We start from the raw sequence: 23,760 nt of genomic DNA, 5'->3' as shown, positions 1-23,760 counted from the left end.
AAGAATATCAAATTATCCCCATTGTGTGTGTAAGGCCAGATATCATTATTAAACTGCATACGTCTGTAAGTAGATATAGATTTTCCAAGATGTATTGAGATAGCTGTTAGCAGTCATTTACTACAATAAATATGTCCTTTGTGAAGTTCAGAGATAAGGGCTGTATATATCACCATTGAGTGTAATGATTTAATCTTGTTCCTACAGTACTACGGGATGACTTCAGACAAAACCCTTCCGATGTCATGGTGGCCGTGGGAGAGCCTGCAGTGATGGAATGCCAGCCCCCACGCGGCCATCCCGAGCCCACCATTTCATGGAAGAAAGATGGCTCTCCACTGGACGATAAAGACGAAAGAATAACTGTGAGTATTTAACTCAGCAGTGGGGAACATTTATAAATCTCACTGTATGGATCTCCAACAAAGAAAAAGAGAAAAACATGATTCTTTTAAACACAGGACTGCAACAGCTTTCATTTTCATTTCTTCTTTAAAAGAAATGTTTTCATTCTCCCTGTATTGACATAAAAGTAAAAGGAATATGCATGTTGTTTAGTTTGCTACTCAGTAAAAGAAAAGTATAATTTCACTGTCTGAGAGTTAACACTTTGATGTATGACATAATTATTTTAGTCACTCTGGTCATATCCCATTTCTAGATGTTACAGCAAAAATTGTAAATAGAATTCAGAAATACAGTATAATTGCCAGAAAGAAGCTTAAGTCACTTCAGAATTTTTATCTTTCTCCTTTTTACATTGCTTTTGTGTTTCATAGAGTTTGATGTCATTTCTAAAAAGTAAAATCTTATTCTGAATGATGGTTAATGATGGATTGGCCTCATTGCAAAATAAAATAATGTGACCAGATTGTTGGATTTTGAATTTCTGCTGTGATACAAGTAGAGAAGTAAGCTATCTGTAATAAGTAATGATGCTTTTTTTTTTTTCTTGTTAACAGCAATTCTATGAGACTTCTTTGCTTTTTTTTGTCTTACAAGGAATTGACCAAAGTACCTAAGTAACTGAACTCTCGTTGATTCTATGACTGTACAATATTCTCCTTCACTGTTTTTGTTGTTGTTATTGATGTTGTTGTTCATGTTGCTGTTGTTGGGTCGCTCAATCATGTCTGATTCTTTGCGACCCTTGACTGCAGCATGCAAGGCTTCCCTGTTCACCATCTCTGGGAGCTTTTCAAACTCATGTCCATTGAGTCAGTGATACCATCCAACCATCTCATCTTTTGTCCTCTGTTGTCCCCTTCTCCTCCTGCCTTCAATCTTTCCCAGCATCAGGGTCTTTTCTAATGAGTCAGCTCTTTGCATCAGGTGGCCAAAGCTTTGGAGCTTCAGCTTCATCATCAGCCATTCTAATGAATACTCAGGATTGATTTCCTTTTGGATTGACTGGTTTGATCTCCTGTGAATTTATGGACCAAGAGTTAAAGTTTCCCAGGAGAATGTGTGTGTAAAGCAAAGGTCTTCACTAATGTTGAAGAAAAAAGTTATAATAATTGTATATGACCATGTAATCCTAATAAATGCTTGTACTATTTCTGAACAACTAGTTAACAGATCAGTATGAAAATTAAGTAGTGGAAAAAAAAAAAAAAAGAGAGAGCTGTGGTGGACAGAGATTTAGAGACCTTATAGTAAAGCAAACTTTTTTTTTTTCTGCACTGATCTGAACTAGCATGAGCTTCTCAAATGGTTTTTTTAATTTTAGGATTTAGTGTGAGAAGGACTTAGCTCTACTTTTATGAGATGCTGAAAAGCCACATAGCAAAGTGGCTTCTGATGTCTCATATGCAAAAACACTGATTTGGGAAAAAAGAATCAAGAACACAGGGGAATAGAGTTTAGGGCCAAGTGCTCCTTTTGTTATTGATAACAGATTCCTTTTAGACTTATGGAAAATTAAGATAAATTTTCCCTTTAAAATATATTTTAAGTCATTTGATGACTCTTATCTGTAATTTCCATTTCCCTCCCTAATAATTCAAACTCATTAACATCATTATCATCCATCTCCTCCTCAGCTGTTTCCTGTTTGTGTTTAATACAAATTAATGCTAAATTTCTCAGCATTGGAGATGCAGCTTTAACAGAAATCTGGCAATGCTCTTCTGAAGCTATAGTCTGTGATTAATTATACAGGTAAAAACATAGTAGATAGTATAACATGTAGTGTATTAGACTATAATAAGTCCTATAAAAATAATGATGCGGTAGACAGATTAATTAGGATTGGGGTAGAATTTCAATTTTAAATATTAATAGAGGACAAGAAATGTTTCACATGAAGATGTGAAAAAAACTGAAGGAGGGAGAGAGAGTGCTCAGACAAAATAGTAAGTTCAAAGACCCTAAGTCAGGATGTACCTCTAACATTCAAAACAAAAGGCAGAATAGTCATTGTGGATGGAGCAGAATGAGCAGAGGGAGGTTTGTAAGAGAAGGCATCAAGGATGACAACTAGTCATAAAAAAGAATGAAATAGCAAAATGGTTGCTGTTGTTGTTCAATAGCTCAGTTGTGTCTGATTCTTTGCGACTCATGAACTGCAGGACGCCAGGCTTCTCTGTCCATCACTCTCTCCCTAAGTTTGTTCAAACTCATGTCCATTGAGTCAGTGCTGCCATCCAACCATCTCATCTTCTGTCCTCCACTTCTCTTGCCCTCAATTTTTCCCAGCATCAGGGTTTTTTTCCAGTGTGTCAGCTCTTCGCATCAGGTGGCCAAAGTATTTGAGCTTCAGCTTCAGCATCAGTCCTTCCAATGAATATTCAGGATCGATTTCCTTTAGGACTAACTGATTTGATCTCCTTGCTGTCCAGGGGATTCTCAAGAGTCTTCTCCAGCATTATAGTTTAAAAGTGTCAATTCATCTGCACTCAACCTTCTTTATGGTCCAACTCTCATATCCATATGTGACTACTGGAAAAACCATACCTTTCACCATATGAACCTTTGTCAACAAAGCAATATCTCTGCTTTTTAATACACTGTCTAGCTTTGTCATAGCTATTCTTCCACGTAACAAGTATCTTTTAATTTCTCAGTTGCAGTCACCATCCACACTGATTTTGGAGCCCAAGAAAATGAAATCTAACACTATTTCCACATTTTCCCCATCTATTTGCCATGAAGTGATAGGACCAGATGCCATGATCTTAGTTTTTTAATGTTGAGTTTTAAGCCAGCTTTTTCACTCTTCACTTTTCACCTTCCATCAAGAGCCTCTTTCTGCCATTAAAGTGGTATCATCTTTATATCCGAGGTTGTTGATATTTCTCCCTGCAGTCTTGATTCCAGCTTGTGATTCATCCAGCCTGGCATTTTGTATGATGTACTCTGCATAGAAGTTAAATAACCTGGGTGACAATATACATCCTTGATGTACTCCTTTCCCAATTTGGAGCCGGTCCATTGTTCCATGTCCAGTTCTAACTATTGCTTCTTGTCCTGCATACAGGTTTCTCAGGAGGCAGGTAAGGGACCTAGAGATTGTCATACTGAGTGAAATTAAGTCAGACAGAGATGGACAAATATCATATAATATCACTTATATGTGGGGTCTAAAAAAATAAGGTACAAATGAACTTATTTACAAAACAGAGATAGAGTTACAAATGTAGAAACAAAACTTATGGTTGTGAGTAAGAGAAGGCAGGGAGGGAGGAGCTGGGAGATTGGGGTTGACATATACACACTACTATATACAAAACAGATAACTAACATGGACCCACTGTATAGCACTGGGAACTCTACTCTATGCTCTGCAATGGCCTATATGGGAAAAGAGTCTTAAAAAGAGTGACTGTGTGTATATGTGTAACTGGTGCACTGTGCTGTACTGCAGAAACTAACATAACATTGTGAAGCAACTGTACTCTAATAAAAATTATGAAAAAAAAGAAAAAGCTAACCAGACTGTCTAAGACCTTGTAGACCTTGTAAATAGTTTCACTTCCCCTCAGAACAAGGTATGAAGCATCAGAGATTTCTCAGAAGAGTCCTCCACTCTCTGGAGTACACAGTAAAGAATGGTAATGGCTGAGAACAGTGGGAGCTTTTTCAGTAATCTCTCTTAGGAGATAATTGAAGAGGAAAGGTTATGTTCTGGATCTGCTGTGAAGCAGTTGCCAACAGAATTTGCTAAAAGATTGGATGTGGCTTGTGAGAAAAAGAAAAGGATTATCTTCGTCCATTGGTCTGAGCAACTGAAAAGGTCAAGATGCCATTGACAGAGATGCCATTAATTGTAGAAAGAGAAGATTTGAAATGGGAAGTATCAGGAGCTCAGTTTTAGACACTGTGATTTTGAAATTCTTCTTAGATATCCAAGTATAAACATCAGATGAGCAGTTGGAAACATGAGTCAGAACATCAGAGTTGAGGTTGAGGTTGGAGAAAAATTTGAGCTGTGGTAGACAAAACAAGTACTCATTACCAGGCAGTCCTCCCCTCCTTCTGGGCAGAAGAAAGGTTTTGCTTCCCAGTTTCCTTGCTATGGGGCAACCCATTTGGCTGGTTCAGCTTCATGAGCTAAGAGTGAAAATTAAAGATGTTAAATACTAGTGAGTGATTTTCCAGCACTCTTTCTCTTTACCATGTGGCAACCAAGGACATGGGTTTGGGTGGACTCTGGGAGTTGGTGATGGACAGGGAGCCCTGGTGTGCTGTGGTTCATGGGATCACAAAGAGTCGGACATGACTGAGTCACTGAACTGAACTGAACCAAGGAAGACACATGTTCCAGGACACCCAAAGAGCCTGGGTGCCTGAGTTAGGTGTAGCAGAACTTTCCACCTCAAACTCCTGTCTTCCCCTGGTGGTCATGTAGAAAGAAGGAGAAATAAGTTTTTGTTGTCGTAAATCACAGAGAATTTCTTAGCAGAGACTCATTAGCCTATCTTAATGAATATGGGCGTCATCAGCATGTACATATTACTTAAATAACAGGAGACTGAAATCACCAAGGGACCGATTATACATAGAAAGGGAAAGAGATTCAGTGTTTAGCTCTCAGGGAAAAGAGGCAGAAGGAGCAGTGGAGACTGAAAGGAAGCAGTCAGTAAGAAAAGAAGAAAACCAGAAGGGCGGCCAACTGAAGATAGTGCTTTAAGGAGGTTGCAGTGACTGAGTCAGTTGCAGCCTGTAGATCAGGTAATAGAAGGATTGAGAATTGATCATTGGAATTGACAACTTGGTGGTCATTAATGACCTTGACAATAGCAGTTTCAGTTTAATAGCGGGATTAAAACTCACTGAACTGGTTCAAAAGAAATTGGAAAGATTGAAATCAGGCACATTAGAATTGTATAGCCAATTCTTTCTGTATGGTATCCAATAAAATAGTTAAACCATAAAGGTGTTGTAGCATCACATTTTGAAAGTATTAGTTAATCTTAAAGGTTTTGTTTTGTGTGTATGCATATATATACACATATATATATATGCATTTCTTGTGGCAAAAAAGGTGTAAAACTGCTATGGTAAATTTTATTTTTAAAAAAAATTCTTGGAACTTCCTTTTATATGTAAAACTGCTATGGTAAATTTTATTTTTTAAAAAATTCGTGGAACTTCCTTTTATATATTAAACTAGAAGAAATGTTATGGTTTATGCCAAAGTGCTTTATTACAGAATTTTCACTTGCGTTTTACTATGTAGAAGATGCTATCCTATAAATAAAGGACACCAAAGCCTCCACACATTAGTAGCTTAAAATCAGTATAAAAACAACCTCCTATCAGGAATCAAACACTTTAATGTTGAAATAACCTATGACTATGAAACAACGCCAAGATGTTAATGTATAAATAATTTTAAAATCATTTAAACGCTGCCAACATGATGATCCATGATAGTGTTCCATATGCCAGGAAGTTGTAACATTTTGAAACTTTTACTGTTTCTAAAACCATCTGTGTGTTTTGTGTAAATTATGACTGTTAAACTGATAAAACACTGGAGGTAAAAAAGCATATTTATACATGCAGGGAAATGATGAAAAATCAGCAGTTTGTATACAAAATTGCTGCTCTTGTTTAGATCATAATTGTTTTTGTTGGATTTTCTTCCCTTAAGCAAATTAAAATTGAGTAATTAAAACAAAAACTTAAAACAGAAACATAATGCCTGATGTTAATTCTAATTCTTTTTTTTCAAAAATGCAAAGTAAATTCTTAAGAGATGTTGGTTATTAGATATTTTTTGTGGTTCTTCTTTCCTCAGCTTTGTTCTTGAATGATTGTTTTCATTTCTATTGTCCAAGTACTTTGCCAGATGTGTTGAGTACAGACAAACAGGAGATTAAAGCACATATTATCTTTATGAAAGGCATATGAAGATTGCATGATTATTGCTACAGTCTTGGTTATAGGAATTTCTAGGGTTCTTTAATGTGGTGGCTTTCTTTGTTGAAAATTTAAAGTACAACGCTCCCAGCTGTAGGAACAAAGCCACACCCTACAAAAAAGGAAAATATGTAATTGAATTGTAACTGCACCTGCATTTTTGATGTTCTAAGTCATTTCTTTTTACCCTGACCAGTATTCCAAGCCAAATTTTAGATCTGTGATGATTATAAACCAGGAATATATAAAAAGCATTTTCTTATTTTCCTACCTGAGAGGAGAATCTTTTAGAAATTTTTTGGCATGTATTTCTTAGAATAATTTGAAAGAGGCATTAGATGGTTTTTGTCTCTAGTGTTCTTTCTTTCTTGTCTTCCCCCACCCAAACCTGAGTATTTATATTGAGAATGAGAAATAGAAGGGAAGGCTGGATTAAATAGATTTACTCCATATATCTGAAACTTAGACATAACCATTATTATTAATAAATGAATTCTTCCCATAGAAGTGAATTAGAGGACCTAAGACATTATTTTTTTTGCTATAGAACATTTAAATATACTTTATAAAAAGTGATCTATTGCTTTTATTTCACTATGTTTTGGAAATATTGTACTTAAATTCAAGATTTTTAAAAAATTATTTCTTTTTGGCTGTGCTGGGTCTTCATTGCTGATGGGCTTTCTTCTAGTTGCAGTGAGTGGTGGCTGCTCTTTGTTGTGGTGTGCAGACCTCTCATTCCAGTGGCTTCTCTTGTTTCCAAGTGTGGGCTCTAGGGTGCACGGACTTCAGTAGTTGCAGTGAGTGAAGCACAAGCTAAATAGTTGTGGTGCGCAGGCTTAGTTGCTCCCCAGCATGTGGGATCCTCCCGGATCAGGAATCAAACTCATGTCTCCTGCATTAGCAGGAGGATTCTTAATCACTGATCCAGCAGGGAAGCCCCTCAAGATTATTTTGTATGAGTGGAAAACTGAGAACGTTATTAATAAGATTGGGGGAACAATACCATATATTGAGAAAAAAAAAATCTGTGTTCAAGCAAAAAAACTAAAATTGCCCTTGAATTAAAGAAAAAGATAAATGCAGTTGAAAGTACATACCACAAATAAATTCCTAGACTACAGAAGGGCATAATTGTGTATAAAGATTGTCAATTACAGAATTATGTTGCTGACAAGTAGACCCAAAAACGCCAAGAAAAAATTGTTAGCACGATTTTGAGCTTCTGAATGGAGTGAATCATCATTGGTAAAAAAAGAGAATAGAAGCTTACTAGTGCCAAAATATTGTGAATTGGTATTAAGCTTATTTAAAAATGTGCCATTTATTTTTAAATTTGTAGACCTGGGGTAATTTCAATATTGTTACCTTAGTAAAAACATAAATATGTTAAAATCGTGCTAGTTTTGGGAGAGTCACACAATCGTCCAATGTCTGCAGCAGGTTTCCCATATCTTCTTGATTGTTTTTCTACCAAATAAACATTCTCTTGATGGTAGCTACAGGTATGGCAGGCATAATGTCAGAAGGAAATAGCCCATCTCTCATAGAAGATAGAAATAAAATTCATTTAATTCATTTGTAAGCATAAAAACAAATGCATTCATAAGTTAAATGATTTAAGGTATTCAGTAGTACCTGTTGTTGTTTAGTCGCTAAGTCATGTCCCACTCTTTTGCGACCCCATGGACTGTAGCCTGCCAGGCTCCTCTGTCGATGGGATTTCTCAGGCAAGAAAACTGGTGTGAGCTGCCATTTCCTCCTCAAGGGGATCTTCCTGACCCACGGATTCAACCTGAGTTGCCTGAATTGCAGGTGAATTCTTTACCGCTGAGCCACCAGGAAAGCCCCACAATAGTTATTGTTCAGTATCACAGTCGTGTCCAACTCTTTGCGAGCCCATGGACTGCAGCATATGAAGCCTCTCTGTCCCTCACCATCTCCCAAAGCTTGCCCAAGTTCATGTCCATTGCATCAGTGATGCAGTAATACTTGTGTGTGTGAGTGTGTGTTAGTCTCTCAGTCATGTCCGACTGTTTGCAATCCCATGGACTGTAGCCCGCCAGGCTCCTGTATCCATGGAATTCTCCAGGCAAGAATGCTGGAGTGGGTTGCCATTTCCTTCTCTAGGGGATCTTCCTGACTCAGGGATCAAACCTGGGTCTCCTGCATTGCAGGCAGATTCTTTACCATCTGAGCTGTAGGAAAGTCCCTGATTGTTGGTTATTGTAAGGACACCAACAATTTACTACTCTACTATAGTAATAATAGTAGCTATTGTATGTTAGCACTGCCATGTACAGATTTTATATTATCTCATTTAATCCCCTTTGAAACTCAGTTAATAAGCTATGTTCTTTCCATTATGTTACACTTATACCTGTCAATTGTGTCTTAATGGAGATGAGGAGGAGGCTAACGCTAGTGATAATGATGATAAAGAGGATATTGACATTAAACACTTGATGCCACACTATGTGCCAGGCCCCATTCTAAGCACTTTATATATATATTGACCATTTTATCCTCACAGCAGTCCTGTCACATAAATACTAAAATTTCACTAATGGTTAACTCCAAATTGGCTGTGGAGACACCTGCCTTTTGTTTACTGACAGCATTTTCTAAAGGGTCTATAGATTTTCCCACTTATATAATGACTCTCAGAGTTTGCTATTAGTGCAAATTTCAACTCAGAATCACAGTAACTCTTAGTCTCCACTGTGAAATATTGTCTTTGAGTTTGTAAGGGTCTGGAGAGATTAGTTCACACAGTGGAGGTTATAGTGGTTTTGAAACTAAACTAGATACATTTGAGAATTAGTCTGTATTATGTCCAGTAATAACAACTGTAATATAACAAAGATATATAAAATTTGAAGTTTGGTACATTCACAAAAGTGACCTATAAATGGGCAAGTTCAATCAAATAAGTTCAACTAAACCAGTTATAGTTTAACTAAGGGTTCAAATAAACTAAAACCATTTATTCTGGACAGTAGAGGTCTTTCCTCAAAAGATATTAGGAGATTTTCTAAAGAGGATGGTAAATGACTCTTCACCATTTGGCATTTAAGGAAAGAAGGATTTATATTAAAAGGGAATGAGTCAGAGAATGATTTAACTGACTATGCAGTCAATTGTGCAATTTGTGGATTAGCTAGATTATAATTTCATCAGCTGTCCACACATCAAAAGTTATTGCAGAAAACTTAAGCAATTACGAGAAATTAAATGAGTGGGAAATTAAATACAGATATTGATGTAGTAGCTTTGCAATTTTATATAAATACAATAAAATGTTGTAAAAGCTAAATAGTAACAATACAGTGTAGATGCTAAACATCATCCTGGACTCATTTCTGAAATTCCAGATAATTTTCTTCCAAATAACCTTTTACTGTCATTTACCCAGAATTATGTCATTTTAGTATTTAAAAGGAGAGTTTAAAAGCCTTTCATGTTTGAAACTCTTAACTTTTAAGTTAAAATCTAGAGATGAATAATACATATTGTTTCCATCTTCTTTGTTTGTGGCTTTGACATAGCATTTTTAAATGACTTGTCTTATTTGTTGAGATAAGCTGTGCTTTAATTTTAATTTTTTTCCTACCTGTCCTCAAAGCAGCCTGCTCCAAATATGTTATATGTCTTATAGATTTTTTGTTACTTAGTTGAAAAAAATAAATTACAAAGAAATACTTTCATTATGTTACTTATTCTTATCAAAGCCATAGTCCAGAAACCATTTTATTGTCAGTTTCATCTACTTATCATATCCCTGTATTAAGACCTTATTCGTTCTTCTTTAAAAAATGTGGGGAAAATTTCAGTGTCTGTATGTTTTAGCATGAAGAGCAAGGGGATTTAGTGGCCTTTTCTTAAGGTTTAACTTAAATAAGATGACTAACCATCCTGGTTTGCAGGGAACTGTCCTAGTGTTAGCACCAAAAATCCCAGGCCCAGGAAAATAACCTTTAGTTATCAGAAAACAGAGACAGTTGGTCACCCTATAGATGGTTTAAAGTAATTGATTTAGATATGAATGAAAAAACACACCAATACAGGCTATCAGTAAAATATGGTTTAAATAAAAGAGTTGTATCTGTATCATTTCTTTCATAAGCAAGTTAAAGGTTTGAAAATCATTAGAGAAGTTCGGAGAAAAATTCAGTTATACATAAAAGATGATTTAACACCTCCCGTTCCCCATGCTAAGAGGTACAATTGTTAGAATGCAGTATGTCATCAGTTCTTTTTCCAGTCCTTCTCTGCTTCCTGTGTGTCTTTGTAGGCTTCTTTGATTTCCCTTGTTGGTGTGATATTTTGGTAAAAAGCAGCTGACTCACATCCCATCCAGATCCCCAGGGTCCTCCAGATCCTTCATAAATTTGGCATTCAGCCCTCTCCTTGCCAATTGCTTCCTTTCTCCCCAATTCCCACATGTCTCCCTCCTAAGCCATCTGCTCCTCCTCCCTTCCTTCGATCAGTGCTTTCCTCTGGTCTTCCAACTTCTTTCATTGTTCAGTGTCTGTTGCTTCCTTTTCCCCTCTGTTGCCCGACAGGAAATCAACATACTTTATGCAGTTGATGTCATAGAGCCCCTTTTCCCTGAGAAGTTAAATTTGTGTTCCTGCAAAGTAAATAGGTCATTCTGTTGTGTGAAGGTCAAAGGAAACTGGCGTATTGAACCAGAATTTTTTTTCTGTCTTACATAGTTATGCACATTATATATTTCATCTTTTTTTAAGAATAAATTTTTATTCATGATTTAAATACAAGTTAATCAGTATGAATGTATTATATGAATCATGGGACCAAAGAAATGAGTAAAAAGTAAACTTATGTCCTATCCTACTTAATTTTCAAATTTAATCACTGAAATCCAGTGTATTAGTAAAAGTCAATATAGTTTTATATAAGACATGTAATAAATTCAGGTTTTAAAACTTATGTGCATGATTTTATAGACATTTGATCTCTGTAAATTTCATTGTTTCCATCTGTGACATGAATTATCTAATAATACCTGTATTAGTTTACAGTGTCCTTGTGGGAAATCAGTGAAAAAATACATATGTCATTTTAAATGGTGACAAACTCTTTATGGATTAGTAATCAGTATTCTGGTTTTCATTATTGTTGGTATATCTGCCTGACCTCTGGCTATATTCAGCAATCAAAAACTGGGTGGAAAAAAATCAGGAACTGTTTATGCCATAGCAATTTCAACTTTTCCAAATAAACAAGAAGACCTTGTATAATGTATATATGAAACAGATTCGGCATTTGTTTCATCTAATTTTCTGTTTATATTGATTTACAACTGTGAGAAAACAAATTTCTACAGAATCAGCATGAGTACTTCGTACAGGTGAATATGATGAGTAAGTAATTTTTCAGACTAATACTGGTATTAAGAAACTCATTTGAGTCTTTGTTCATCCTTATTGTGAAATGCAATAACCAATGGGGGACTCCACAAGAGAATTAAGCCCTAATGCCCTCAGGCATCCACTCAGTGTAATAAATAGACTTTTCTCCTGTGCATCAAGAACAGTTCTAGTTATGTACACTTCTCAGGGGAATTGAGAAATGCTGTGGTTCAGATGAAGTGTGCTGGTTGTGAACCGCTGGTTTATCATCCCAAGAAACATCTTGAGACTGTCCAGAAACTTGTAATTCTATTTAAATATTTACACATACACTCTTCATGTTTGGATGCTGAAACTAGAAAAACGAAAGCTAACATCTTAGAACTACCTGTGAAGCTCAAGTACTCTTTTGAAAGGATTTTAATAAGCAGAAGGCTTTCTCAGTTCCAGCACACAAATCAGTTTAGATGCAATAGGATTATTAATGTAATCCCAGTGGGTATTTATTTGATCATTGCTCTAGATTTTCATTATTTGTGTGTTAGATGTGCACTGACTTCCTTGGTGGCTCAGACGGTAGAAGCATCTGCCTACACTGCAGGAGACTTAGGTTCCATCCCTGGTCAGGAAGATCCCCTTGGAGAAGGAAATGGCAACCCACCCCAGTACTCTTGCCTGGAAAATCCCACAGACTGACGCAGGAACCTGGTGGGCTATAGTCCATGTGGTCGCAAAGAGTCGGGCACAACTGAGCAACTTCACTTCACTTGTGAATTAACAGCTTAGATCCTAAGAGCTAGCAGTACCAAATTATGAAAGTCTTTGCCTATCCTATTCCCTCTGTCTGGGATGTTTTGAGGCCTACACCCTCTTTATGTAACTCACTTGTTTTGAGTTTGAACTTAAAGCTGGGTTCTAAAGAGGAGCCTACTGCAAAACCCTACCCTACACTTCTACACTGAATTTATCTTCCTATAATCAGTTCCCTTTCCTTTAGATAACCATTTTGCTTTTCAGTTCAGTTCAGTTTAGTCGCTCAGTCATGTCCGACTCTTTGCGACCCCATGAATCGCAGCCCATCAGGCCTCCCTGTCCATCACCAACTCCCGGAGTTCACTCAGACTCACATCCATCAAGTTAGTGATGCCATCCAGCCATCTCATCCTCGGTCGTCCCCTTCTCCTCCTGCCCCTAATCCCTCCCAGCATCAGAGTCTTTTCCAATGAGTCAGCTCTTCGCATGAGGTGGCCAAAGTACTGGAGTTTCAGCTTCAGCATCATTCCCTCCAAAGAAATCCGAGGGCTGATCTTCTTCAGAATGGACTGGTTGGATCTCCTTGCAGTCTAAGGGACTCTCAAGAGTCTTCTCCAACACCACAGTTCAAAAGCATCAGTTCTTCGGCGCTCAGCCTTCTTCACAGTCCAACTCTCACATCCATACATGACCACTGGAAAAACCATAGCCTTGACTAGATGGACCTTTGTTGGCAAAGTAATGTTTCTGCTTTTGAATATGCTATGTATGTTGGTCATAACTTTCCTTCCAAGGAGTAAGCGTCTTTTAATTTCATGGCTGCAGTCACCGTCTGCAGTGATTTTGGAGCCTGTTGCAAATCATTACTTACATATTACTTATCTAGTATACATAAGACACCTAAGGGCCACTTGTATTTCCTCATCTTATAGTTGGAGCCCAATACAGATTTCTTCAGATATTAAATAATGAAATATAAATCAGAAAAATGTCTTCTAGCATATGTAGAACTGAAAAATGCTAATTTGAACATACTTGATTTTATTTCCATATGCACTTATACATTTATTTTCTTACTCTCTTACAAACTGGGAAGGAAGTATCATCCATGTCTTTTCTTTTTTCTAAAACATCTTTTCTTCTTTGGCTTATTAGTAGGATAAGGAAGAGATATTATACAGGTTAATTATGTGAGTAAATATATTTCTGTGTGGCTTACAAATATGCACAGAATCTTAGAGATGGAGCTGACGAGAGATTGTAAATGGGCAAATCCCTTCATTTTTAAGCAAGAAAAGGAAGCCAGGGAGTTGATTGGCCCCTTACAAATATGCACAGAATCTTAGAGATGGAGCGGACGCGAAACTGTAAATGGGCAAATCCCTTCATTTTTAAGCAAGAAAAGGAAGCCAGGGAGTTGATTTGCCCGAGTCATTAATGGATCTGTATCACGAGTCAGCTGTAATAGCCAGGTGCCTCAATGCCTGTTTTGTTTTTGCCATAACACACTACATCTGATCACCCTTTCTCAAAGAAAAACTTACATTTAAGATGTTTCCTAACAAAAGAAATCCACAGATAAATTGGTTTACTGGACTCATTTCATACAATTTTGCTACTTGTTTTGTATCCTAAATTCAATATTTCCAATCATAGAAAGTATTATTTTCAATATTTTCCTGTATTATTTTCAATTGTTTATCCGTTGGGTACAAACATGACCTTGTGTCACTTTGATGAATAATTCTCTACACATTTTTGCTTTATCAAGTATGCTTTTAAGAACGTATCTAAATTAATCTTAAGTGATTATCTTAAGTTGCCTCAGGATTTCATCCAAAACAATAAAAATAAACTACAGCAATTTAAATACTAACTTTAACTTCTGGCCATTTCGGGGAAGTCTGAAGCTTCTTTTTGAAATTTTATTAATTAGTATACCTTGGTCACATCCTTTAATTGGTGCAAATACTAAGCTAATAATAACTTCTCTATTTAGTAAGTTTATGAGAATCAAACCAGAGTGGTGAGAGTACTTTGAACAATCACAATAGCAGCCTCATTGTAAAGTGTTATTTTCAATAGTCCTCTCTTGATTTCCAGTTAATGTTCTCTCCTCTTTGATATTAATAACTTGGAGACGGGAGAGACCAGAGACTTTTAAGGTCAGAATGAAAAAGAACCCTTTTTTATCATTTATAGGACAAAATAAACAACCCCCAAAAAACCAACACTGATAAAACTGGCATATCCTGTTTTCGATCAGTTTTTTTAAGTGTACATAAAACGTGTCTCCTTCTATATGACATGTACTCTTGGGGCCTCTGCAATTTATAGTCTGCATGCCCATTTTTGTCTGTGTCCCTTAGGACACCTAGTTGTAATTCCTAATAAAATCCTTGTAAGTCCGTATAAAATGACTCGTGTCAGAGAAGGGGTGCAAGTATGTTTGGATGCAGAGATAAAGTAGCAGAGGCTAAAGAGTGCCAGATGGAATGTTTTCTCGTTTAATAAATAATCTTTGGTGACGTCAGGAAACAATATACTATAGCACTTTTAAGTTTCTTCTAAAAAGTATAGTGAACTTTCACATGAGTAAAAGTCCTAACATGTGAAAAAGCAGAATACTCTTGAACAGTTTTGGTATTGTACAACGTTGATTTTTTAACCCAGCTTTGTGTTCATGTTGACTGTCACTACTCTTTCAAATCTCTCAAAATGTTTCTGGCCTTCTGAATTTTTTTCCAGATATATTTTCTCTGAAATAGTTTTGAATATTTTCCCAAAAGCTAGTCTCAGCCAAATATTAGTTTCAGGAATGCCTGGCACCTGCGATATGGAATTCAGCCAAGTCCTAAAATTCACTGGGCCAAAACCTGATGTGGATGTACACAGCCACTCAGCATCCAGGATCCATCAATCAGAGAAGATATTCCAGAAAGCAGAAAACATCTCAGAAATCTGAGTGGTTAGCTAAGAAAAAGTTATAGCTCATAATTCAGAGTAATTATCAATGGAGTACACTACCATCAGTATTGTAACTGCAAAATAAACACATGTGGTTAGAGACGGAGCTTGTAATAGCAATCTCCGATTAGCATGATACCCTGAGAGAGTTGATTTACAAATGTTGTTGCCCCTTTGTTTCTTCCTCATAATGCACGCTCATTCAAGCAACTAGGTTTCTTCACATTCCAATCACTTTGATATATTTGATCATGTCATTACAGTCCTCCAAATAGCCAAGGACTAGTGGCATTTTACTACTGTCTGGGAGCACTTTGTTTAATTATAGGTTAAAGTAGTTTGCCAAATTAAAGGTACAATCTTTTTGTGGTTTCAAGGATGGTGTCCCAACCAGTTTATTTTCGAATATCTATTAATCATGGATGAAATGTTTCTCTAGAAATACCATTTTAAAATTTATCTTAAAACCTTGCTTATAAACCTTGCCTATAATTTGGAAAAAATTTAAATAATATAAGAATACTTTTTGTAAATTCTCTATTTTTAAAAAGTTGACATTTCTAAATGCTTGTAATTTCAGTATTTGCTCATGATGACCCAGACATAATTTTCTGTTTACCACAGGAAGAATGAATTGTAATCTTTAAAAGACAAAGTACTAAATGGAAAAATGCATTTGAGTATACAGCATTATTCCCTTAAAACATGGTTCAAGCTGCAGAAATCGCATAAATTAATTTTAGCCTTTATATTTAAAATTATTTTTAATCTGAGCAAAGGGATTGGGATTTTCTTTTCATTACCTGTAATTGGCTGAAATTGGTTTTATCTATTTCTCCATCTTGTTCATACTGTCACTTTTAAAGATGCTCTCTCAAAAAATAATCCCAAGTCTTATGCTGAGGCTGATGTCTAATTTAATGCTGATTCTGCCTTTCTTTTGTTTAAAGGCAAGTTGCTTTAAAAGTACTAATACTCTATTAGTAACGTCTGACCACTTCAAGTTTTATCTCCTTAAGCCTGAATCATTTGATAATATGATAAATCATATACTTGTAGAATAATCCAGTGTGCATTAAGAAAATTACTAACAGATGGCACAGGTTTTCTCTTCCTAAATCTTACAAATCTAGGTGATCATGAAGGTTTAAAGGCGGATCACACTAGAAAAAGGCTCATGTTTAAGTCACCTTTAAGAGCATCATCATGTATAGGAAAATTTCAAAAGCAGTTGAACTCAACCTGTATAATACCAGTTGAAAATAATGGAACTCTGTCTCCTTGAGTGGATAAAGTGTAATTTGCTAAGGAATCCATTATTTCTTATTTCTTTGCCTTTTAGCATTCATGGTGTCACTCTTCTATCACCTAGATACAGCATATCATCATATTATGTTATGCATCATGCTTATAAAAGATCATGTCAGATTTTCTCATCTTTATTAGGAAAACATACATATCCTGTTCAGATTTTAAATATGTCATAGGAATAAGTACATATTTACATGGAAAAAGAAGAGCCATCCCTCCATAGAGGAACTAATGTAAGATATTTACCTAACTAGATTTCTCCTACAAAGAACAAATGCATAAGTGAAATGTAAACAGGTCCATCTTTTCTACTGGCAGCTAGGTGGATTAATGGCAATTAGTTTGGCTATTAGGATCACTCAGGCTTAAATATGGAGTGTAATGGAAGGAGGGCCATCAATCTAATGCTCTCAGAGAGGTCCACCAATAGTACCTGTTTCTTCCCCAAGCCACTGAGTCTCTCAATCTATATGAGACATTGCTGATTTGTAGTTTGTGGCATGAGAAGCACAGAAAATAGGAGCTCTTGTTTTCTGTCCAAAAGTAAGTGCACTAGGTAAACTTTACTTTGGATTTATGTAGAGTGAACTCCAATCACTTGCTAAATGATCTGGAGCAAGTTTCTGATATGCTCTGAGCATTAGTTTTCTCATCCTTTAATAGAAAAATATATCTCACCTGTGAGACTGTTATAAAAATGAATGATGATGCATGCAACAATGTCATATACACAGCACATGTTGCTACCTCATGGTTCTCGTTAATCATGACAGTAATGATATTCCAGGTTGTTGTTTAAATAGAGTAGTACACTTATGAAATTTACCACAGATTCACTGATGTATTTTTCATGTGTTTGAGGAGAAGACTGCCAAAAGCATTTTACACTTAGGACATAACTTTTTTCAGTTTTTTCCAGTTGTTAAGTCATTTAAAAACTCCTATTGAAACGTTAGCGTCTTTAAATGTATATATTACTTTGGTATGAGGTCAACAGAATTGGAGTTTTTCTCTGTACAGCAACAGAAAAGAGTGTATTTCTAACAAATTCTCAAATATCAAGCCTTTCAATGAAGAAATGATGACCAAAATCAAAGAATTCTATGTATTCTACATCTCAAATCTTGAAAAATATGATAGTATGGTTTCTCCATGCAAGATTCTAGAGATACAGAAAACTCCTTACCACTGTAGAATTTCTATTTTATATAGAAGAGAAACAGTAAGCACAAGATAGAATTTTTTGTTTGTTTTTTGTTTCTTATTGGTTTTAATCTTACTCTTTCATTGTCCCGCTGACTGATATCACAAACATCAGAACCTTCCCTGAAAAGTTCTGAATGCTGAAACCTCCTGTTTAGGTTTGTATGGAAGAAACCTAGGCTTCACGAAATTCTGAATTTCAAATCAGAGTTCAAAAATAATGTATAGCCTTAGGTTTGGGGCAATCCAGAACATTGAAATCCTTAACACTATTAATACTTTTTGCATGTATATTCTGTTCAGAATGTTTTTGTCTTCACTGGAGAACTTTACTGTTTATAGTTGGAGAAAGACTGTTGCAAATGTATCATTCCAAATGGTGTTTGAAATACTCTTCAGGTAGACATTTTCACTTTTGTTTTTGCAGATAGCTATAGAAATATAAGGGACAGGATACATTTATTTTGATTTATTTATCCACAAGATGACCATTACTTCTCTCGAAATAGTGAGAAGTACATGTGCATAATTATAAAGATTAATGTAAGCCATGAAAAAGAGTTCCTTTAAGCCCTAGCTCAGGCCCTTCTCCCCAAGATTCTATTCTGTCCCTCACATGCGTAAATTATCTTACTTGCTTTCTCTTAGGTAGTATGTAGATATATTTTCATTTGTTTTACCATGTATTGTGGTGGAGAAGAGGGGGTTATCTATCATCCTTTGTCTTATCATGTGTCTCTTACGAAATGAGGCACAAATTTGCCAAATAAGTGAGCTAGTTTCCAGCACAGTCTTGTGATCAATAAAAGAGAGTGAAGCAACTGACCATATGGATATTGAATCTCTGACCCTGTCTGATGAGCCCTGACTCTGATTAATCAATTAAGCTTGTCACATGCAAGTCACTTCTTGTTCTCTTGACTCTTTTAGATTAAAATACCACAGAACAGGGATGCATGTTTATTTCAATTTATGGCTTATTTTAGGGATCTTCCTACTTGTATAGAATCTTAATAAACAGTATTAAATGTTAAATAAAAAGTATTAAAGGCTTTTATTGCGTATTTATTTTTGCAGGTTACAAATTTATTTACACAAACAAGTCTCCTTAATTTCTATACTTCATTTCTATAAAGTCATTCTGCATTTCTGAATCCAAGAATCCATTGCATACTCAGCCTTGGTTTGGACTTTGTCTGCCATAGTTATATGTTTTCTTCATAATATAAGGGAATTTAAATTTCACAAATAACAAAATAGTGTCTCTGGAAAAGACATTAGCTTAGCAAGGCATTTGGTGGTAAGGGAAATTCTCATACTGGATGAAAACTGTAGAAAAGAGCTAAGCGTAAGAACCCGTGGTGAGAAAAAAAAAGGATTTACTGTTTAAAAAGTATTTTCAGCTGGTGAACATGTAACTCAAAAGAGCCAAGTGCTTAAAAATGAGCTTTTCTCCCCTCAAATACGATGAGCATTTGTCATCTTTATTTCTAGAGTGTAGTCATAATTCCTCCATAGATTTTTATTTCAGGCTATCCTAACAGTGACTGTATGTAAATTCAGAATTGTAGCCAGATGGTTGGAAGAGGTGATAAAAAGCAATCCTGTTTTCGTAGGAAAGTGAAAATTGCCCATAAGACTTTGTTTTTACCTTTAAAACAGCAGGACATTGTTTCATGAGACCTGTGAAGGAACTAATACATTAACTTTAATGGCTGGGAACTAAATTAATTTTTCACATGCATGTAGAATACCACCATGTAATACGCAGAATTTTCAGAGGTAAAAATCAATCAACTTAACTCACTTTGCGGGGATGGCTGGCAGAGGCTGTTTTCTTCTCAGACCACTCTTATATTGCCTCCTTTTTATAGGATTCACTTTGGGGTTCTGATCTTAATGACTTGGGAACCAGACACCTGGGGAATCAGCTAAAAGCCCTCACTGTCTCATCTGCTCTCTCTTTCACCAGCAGTCGGCAGTTGTCTGCCCCTGGTTTGGAATACAATAAATTAGAGATGGCTTTCCCGGTTGATTGGTTAAATAACATGGTGTCCAGGAGAAAATGCCAAACCCAAGTCTTCATATTGACTTTGAACCACACTTAAGCAAGCAAAATAGGTGTCTTTTAAGAAGTCAGGACTTCCTTTCTTTTTTTTTTAAGTATTATTCCTTGTTAAAATTCGGATTCATGGCAAGATCACCTGGTGATATAAACTAGATATACAGAAAGGTAATAATTTATACTTTCACACAGAAAATCACCCTCTCCCTTTAACTTAACCATGTCTCTGCAGGGTGGCTCCCACTTGCCTTCAATTAGCAGTACAGCCCTTGTTAGTCTATAATCAAATTATCCTAGGTGTGCTTCTGTGGCATCAAACAGCCAACTACCAATTTATAAACTGCTATGAGGAAGAAATGAGAAGTTTAGTTGGAGAAATGAAAATCACAGAGAAACGCAGCTGCCATAGTCCTAGGCAGCAATTCTCCCAGGCCTGTGTTCTCAGCTGGCAGCTCCCCAAGCTGTGGAGAGAGCCACGTGTCCCCACTGGGATAATTGCTTTTTTCTGCATGAGTCTCTTGTTGCTTCTCTCTGATGATCGAGTGTGTTTAAACTCTTGGCAGAAATCATGTTGGTTTTTAAATGGTATTGTAAAGTGGCCCAGCAAACAGATAAAACTGGATCACGTTCTCTTGTATGCATGTCGCCCAAGCAAGTATGGAATGCCAGTGGAGAGATCCTAATTGCCTGTTTTTCCTCTCGATTCCACACCTAGGAGAACAGCTGAAAGACCTACAATAACTTTTTTTTTTTTTCCCTTGTAATACTTTCCCTTTTAATGTGACCAGGTAAAATGTAGAATAGTCATTTGTTTTCAATTTGTCATTTTCATAATTTCTTTACAGTGTGTATGTACTTACCCAGGCATCCTTTTTTTTGTACAAGACGTTTTGTGTGTGAAAATCTCGTGAACATCATTCCTACCATTAAGTAGGCTATAAAGACCAAGGATGATTAGCATAAGAATGGACAAGCAAATGGATAAGTAACATTCAGATGAAAAATTTTCACAGTGTGATGGAAATCTTACTAATGGTTTTTTTTTTTATAATCTATACTGAGAAAATATTGTAAATAATAGCATATAATTTATGTTTCTTAGTTTAATCCACCTGTGTTGTACAGTCTCTCATTTCGTATGAGGAGTCCATATTGAACTGGTCATGAGAACATGGCAGCTATGTGTAACAGCCTTTGGATGACCAGCATGAAATCAGGTTACATCTCATCAAGAAGCTTGAGTGGGAAGTATTTAAGACAATGCATTTCTTCTTCCTTCTTCTCCTCCTTTTCCTCTGTCTCTCTCTTCTCTCTCCTTTTATTAAAGGTCCCTGTGAACCAGAATGAAGCAGAAATAGAAAGAGGTGAATTTTTGTTGGAAAATATATTAAGAGGCAATAGCCTTTATGAAAAGTAGAGCAGAAATAAACTTTGTTAGCCAGGAAGAACTGTGATTTGCCTAACCATGGTTTATTATTTTGTTTATTCATCTAAAAGAAAACTTATGTTGGAGATTTTAATATGAAATCATGTTATAGATACATCAAAATCACTTTTAAAAACATTAGTGTGAAAATAAATAAATAAATAAATAAAATAAAATAAAAACATTAGTGTGACAAGGTTAGTACAGATAAATAGAATAAAGATTAAGTTCTCGAGATTACTGTCTATACTTAAGTATTGATGGTGATTTGAGTGGTAGATATAAATTATTTTATATCAATGTTTTTTTGATAACTGAAGTTTTACAAAAATTTAAATTTCGATCTACTTGCTAACTCCATTAAAATTTATGTTCCAAAAAGTAAAACAGCAAAACTGTGAATATGTGTATTAAAAGTATAAATTACCTATATTTGATATTAAACCATGATTAGTAAAAACATAAAATTATTTAATTCTCAGCATGGCTTTTTATTAACTGTTCTTATTGAACTGCTTACCTGAGAGTGTGAATAAGAAATATTGCAAAATAAGAAAGACTGTATTCTTTGATAGTACATAAGATCCAAATTATGTGAATTATCTTTTATTTGGTTATAACTTTTTAGACTGCTGTGGGACATGTATTTTATCAAACTCATTGCCTATCATATGTGTAGTATAATTGCACTACCACCAGTGTTTTCCCTTCATTTAGAATGCAACCTTTGTTTTTGAAAGTTGATGTGGTATATGTTAGAAGGCATGGAAGCTTCAATTGGAATTGTTCACATTAATGGTTGATACACTTGCAACCAGACTGGAAAGTGATGGGTATTGTTTCACTTCCTATCACTCTCTCCTCCCTGATCAAACAAGATATCTTTGGTGGGGGGTGGTTTTTGTTGTTACTGTTGTTGAATGCGAAAGGTTAAAGTAATAAAAACTGTTACTCTGACTCTTCTTAACATGTCTCTGTTGAAAGGAGTCCTTAAGGACTATCCAAAACTGCCCTAAGGTTTAGTTCACCACGGTGAATGTCTGGAGGCTATGACTGGCATCTGGGGTACTGGTGTCTTGTGGTCATTAAATCTTACTGCGAAGTACTCTTCCTTTAGTTGACAACAGTGTGGTAAGCTCAGGTCAAAGATCCAGGCAGAATTGACAGCATTGCTATGAAGAGATATTCTGCCCAAAGAGACTTAGTAGTGAATTGTTTAAGGATGATACCCTGTACTATAATTCACAGACTCTCTGCTCATTTATTTTGCAAAGCAGTGTGAAAACATGATAAAGAATCATTTTTCAGAAAAAATAATTTCTAAGCCTAGGTGCTTTAAAACTGCCACTCATATTAACCCTGCTGCTGTCTTTACTACTGTAAATGAATATTTCTGAGCCTTTAATCTTTCAGAAAATTGTAAAAATTAAATACTGCCCAATTTCCCATAGGTATAATGACACCTGTTTGTGTCTTTTGTGTATTATTGAAACATATTTCTCTTCTAGCATTCTAAATCAGTGTTCTTTTAATCCATTGTTAGGATCTATTTTAAAAATAGTATTTATAGTGAGAAACACAGATTTTGAATGCAACATCTACTTAAGGAAATGAGATAAATTATATGACAGTTTAGTGGTTAGCAATTTGAAATCGTCTTTGAAGCCCTTAATATAATTAGTGGTTTCGTTTTTGGTCTGCTGAATTCAAGTCACATTAGGTTAATGTAATTAAAAGCAGAAAAGATTTTGTGTAGCCGAACTAGTTAATTAGCCCCAGTTGGTTTAGTATGTTAACCTAGAGGTGTATGGATAACATTGTGGGGGTGATGCCTGAAAAAAAAATTCCTGTGTAACAGATACTGCAAATCATCTGACTTGCTTTAGGGTAGAAAATGAAGACATACCAAGAAGTTCATTTTAAGTTCATCTTCATTTCTGATTTTAAGCACTGATTGCTGTAGAATAACCAGACAAAAACCTTAATTTACTTTCTAAAAGGAAGCTTGCTTTTCTGTGTGCAGAGATAATGTTCCTTCTTGTGTTCTGGAAATAAGAATTCTGATTGTAGTTTTTTTGTGTGCTCACCAGAAAAAAAATATGAAATGGTTCTCTCCACTTTTGTTTGACAAGCTACATCTTATTCCTCATTTTTCTGTATAATCTTGTTAGTAAACAACACAATAAAGGAGATGAAAGCATTCTATAAGGGATTTTCAGTGACTTCAGAGAAGTCTTTAAGTACTAAGAGAGAAGGCTTTTACCCTTAAGGAAAAAATCATTTGTAGCTTCTTA

The 23,760-nt window shown here is 35.6% G+C and overlaps 1 protein-coding gene across 1 annotated transcript in view; it reads left to right on the top strand.

Moving 5' to 3' along the window:
• ROBO1 (roundabout guidance receptor 1) overlaps positions 1 to 23,760 on the top strand; it is a 449,648-nt gene that overhangs the window by 306,721 nt on the left and 119,167 nt on the right. Inside the window, exon 3 of the mRNA XM_068975047.1 lies at positions 208 to 365. Within this exon, the coding sequence (XP_068831148.1) occupies positions 208 to 365 (158 nt within the window). The remainder of the gene's footprint in view (positions 1 to 207; positions 366 to 23,760) is intronic.

The sequence above is a fragment of the Capricornis sumatraensis genome, chromosome 1 (assembly GCF_032405125.1).
Source record: "Capricornis sumatraensis isolate serow.1 chromosome 1, serow.2, whole genome shotgun sequence".
NCBI classification, from domain to species: Eukaryota; Metazoa; Chordata; class Mammalia; order Artiodactyla; family Bovidae; genus Capricornis; species Capricornis sumatraensis.
The sequence above is the reverse complement of the archived record's forward strand: the minus strand, read 5'-3'. Positions and strand labels throughout refer to the sequence as shown.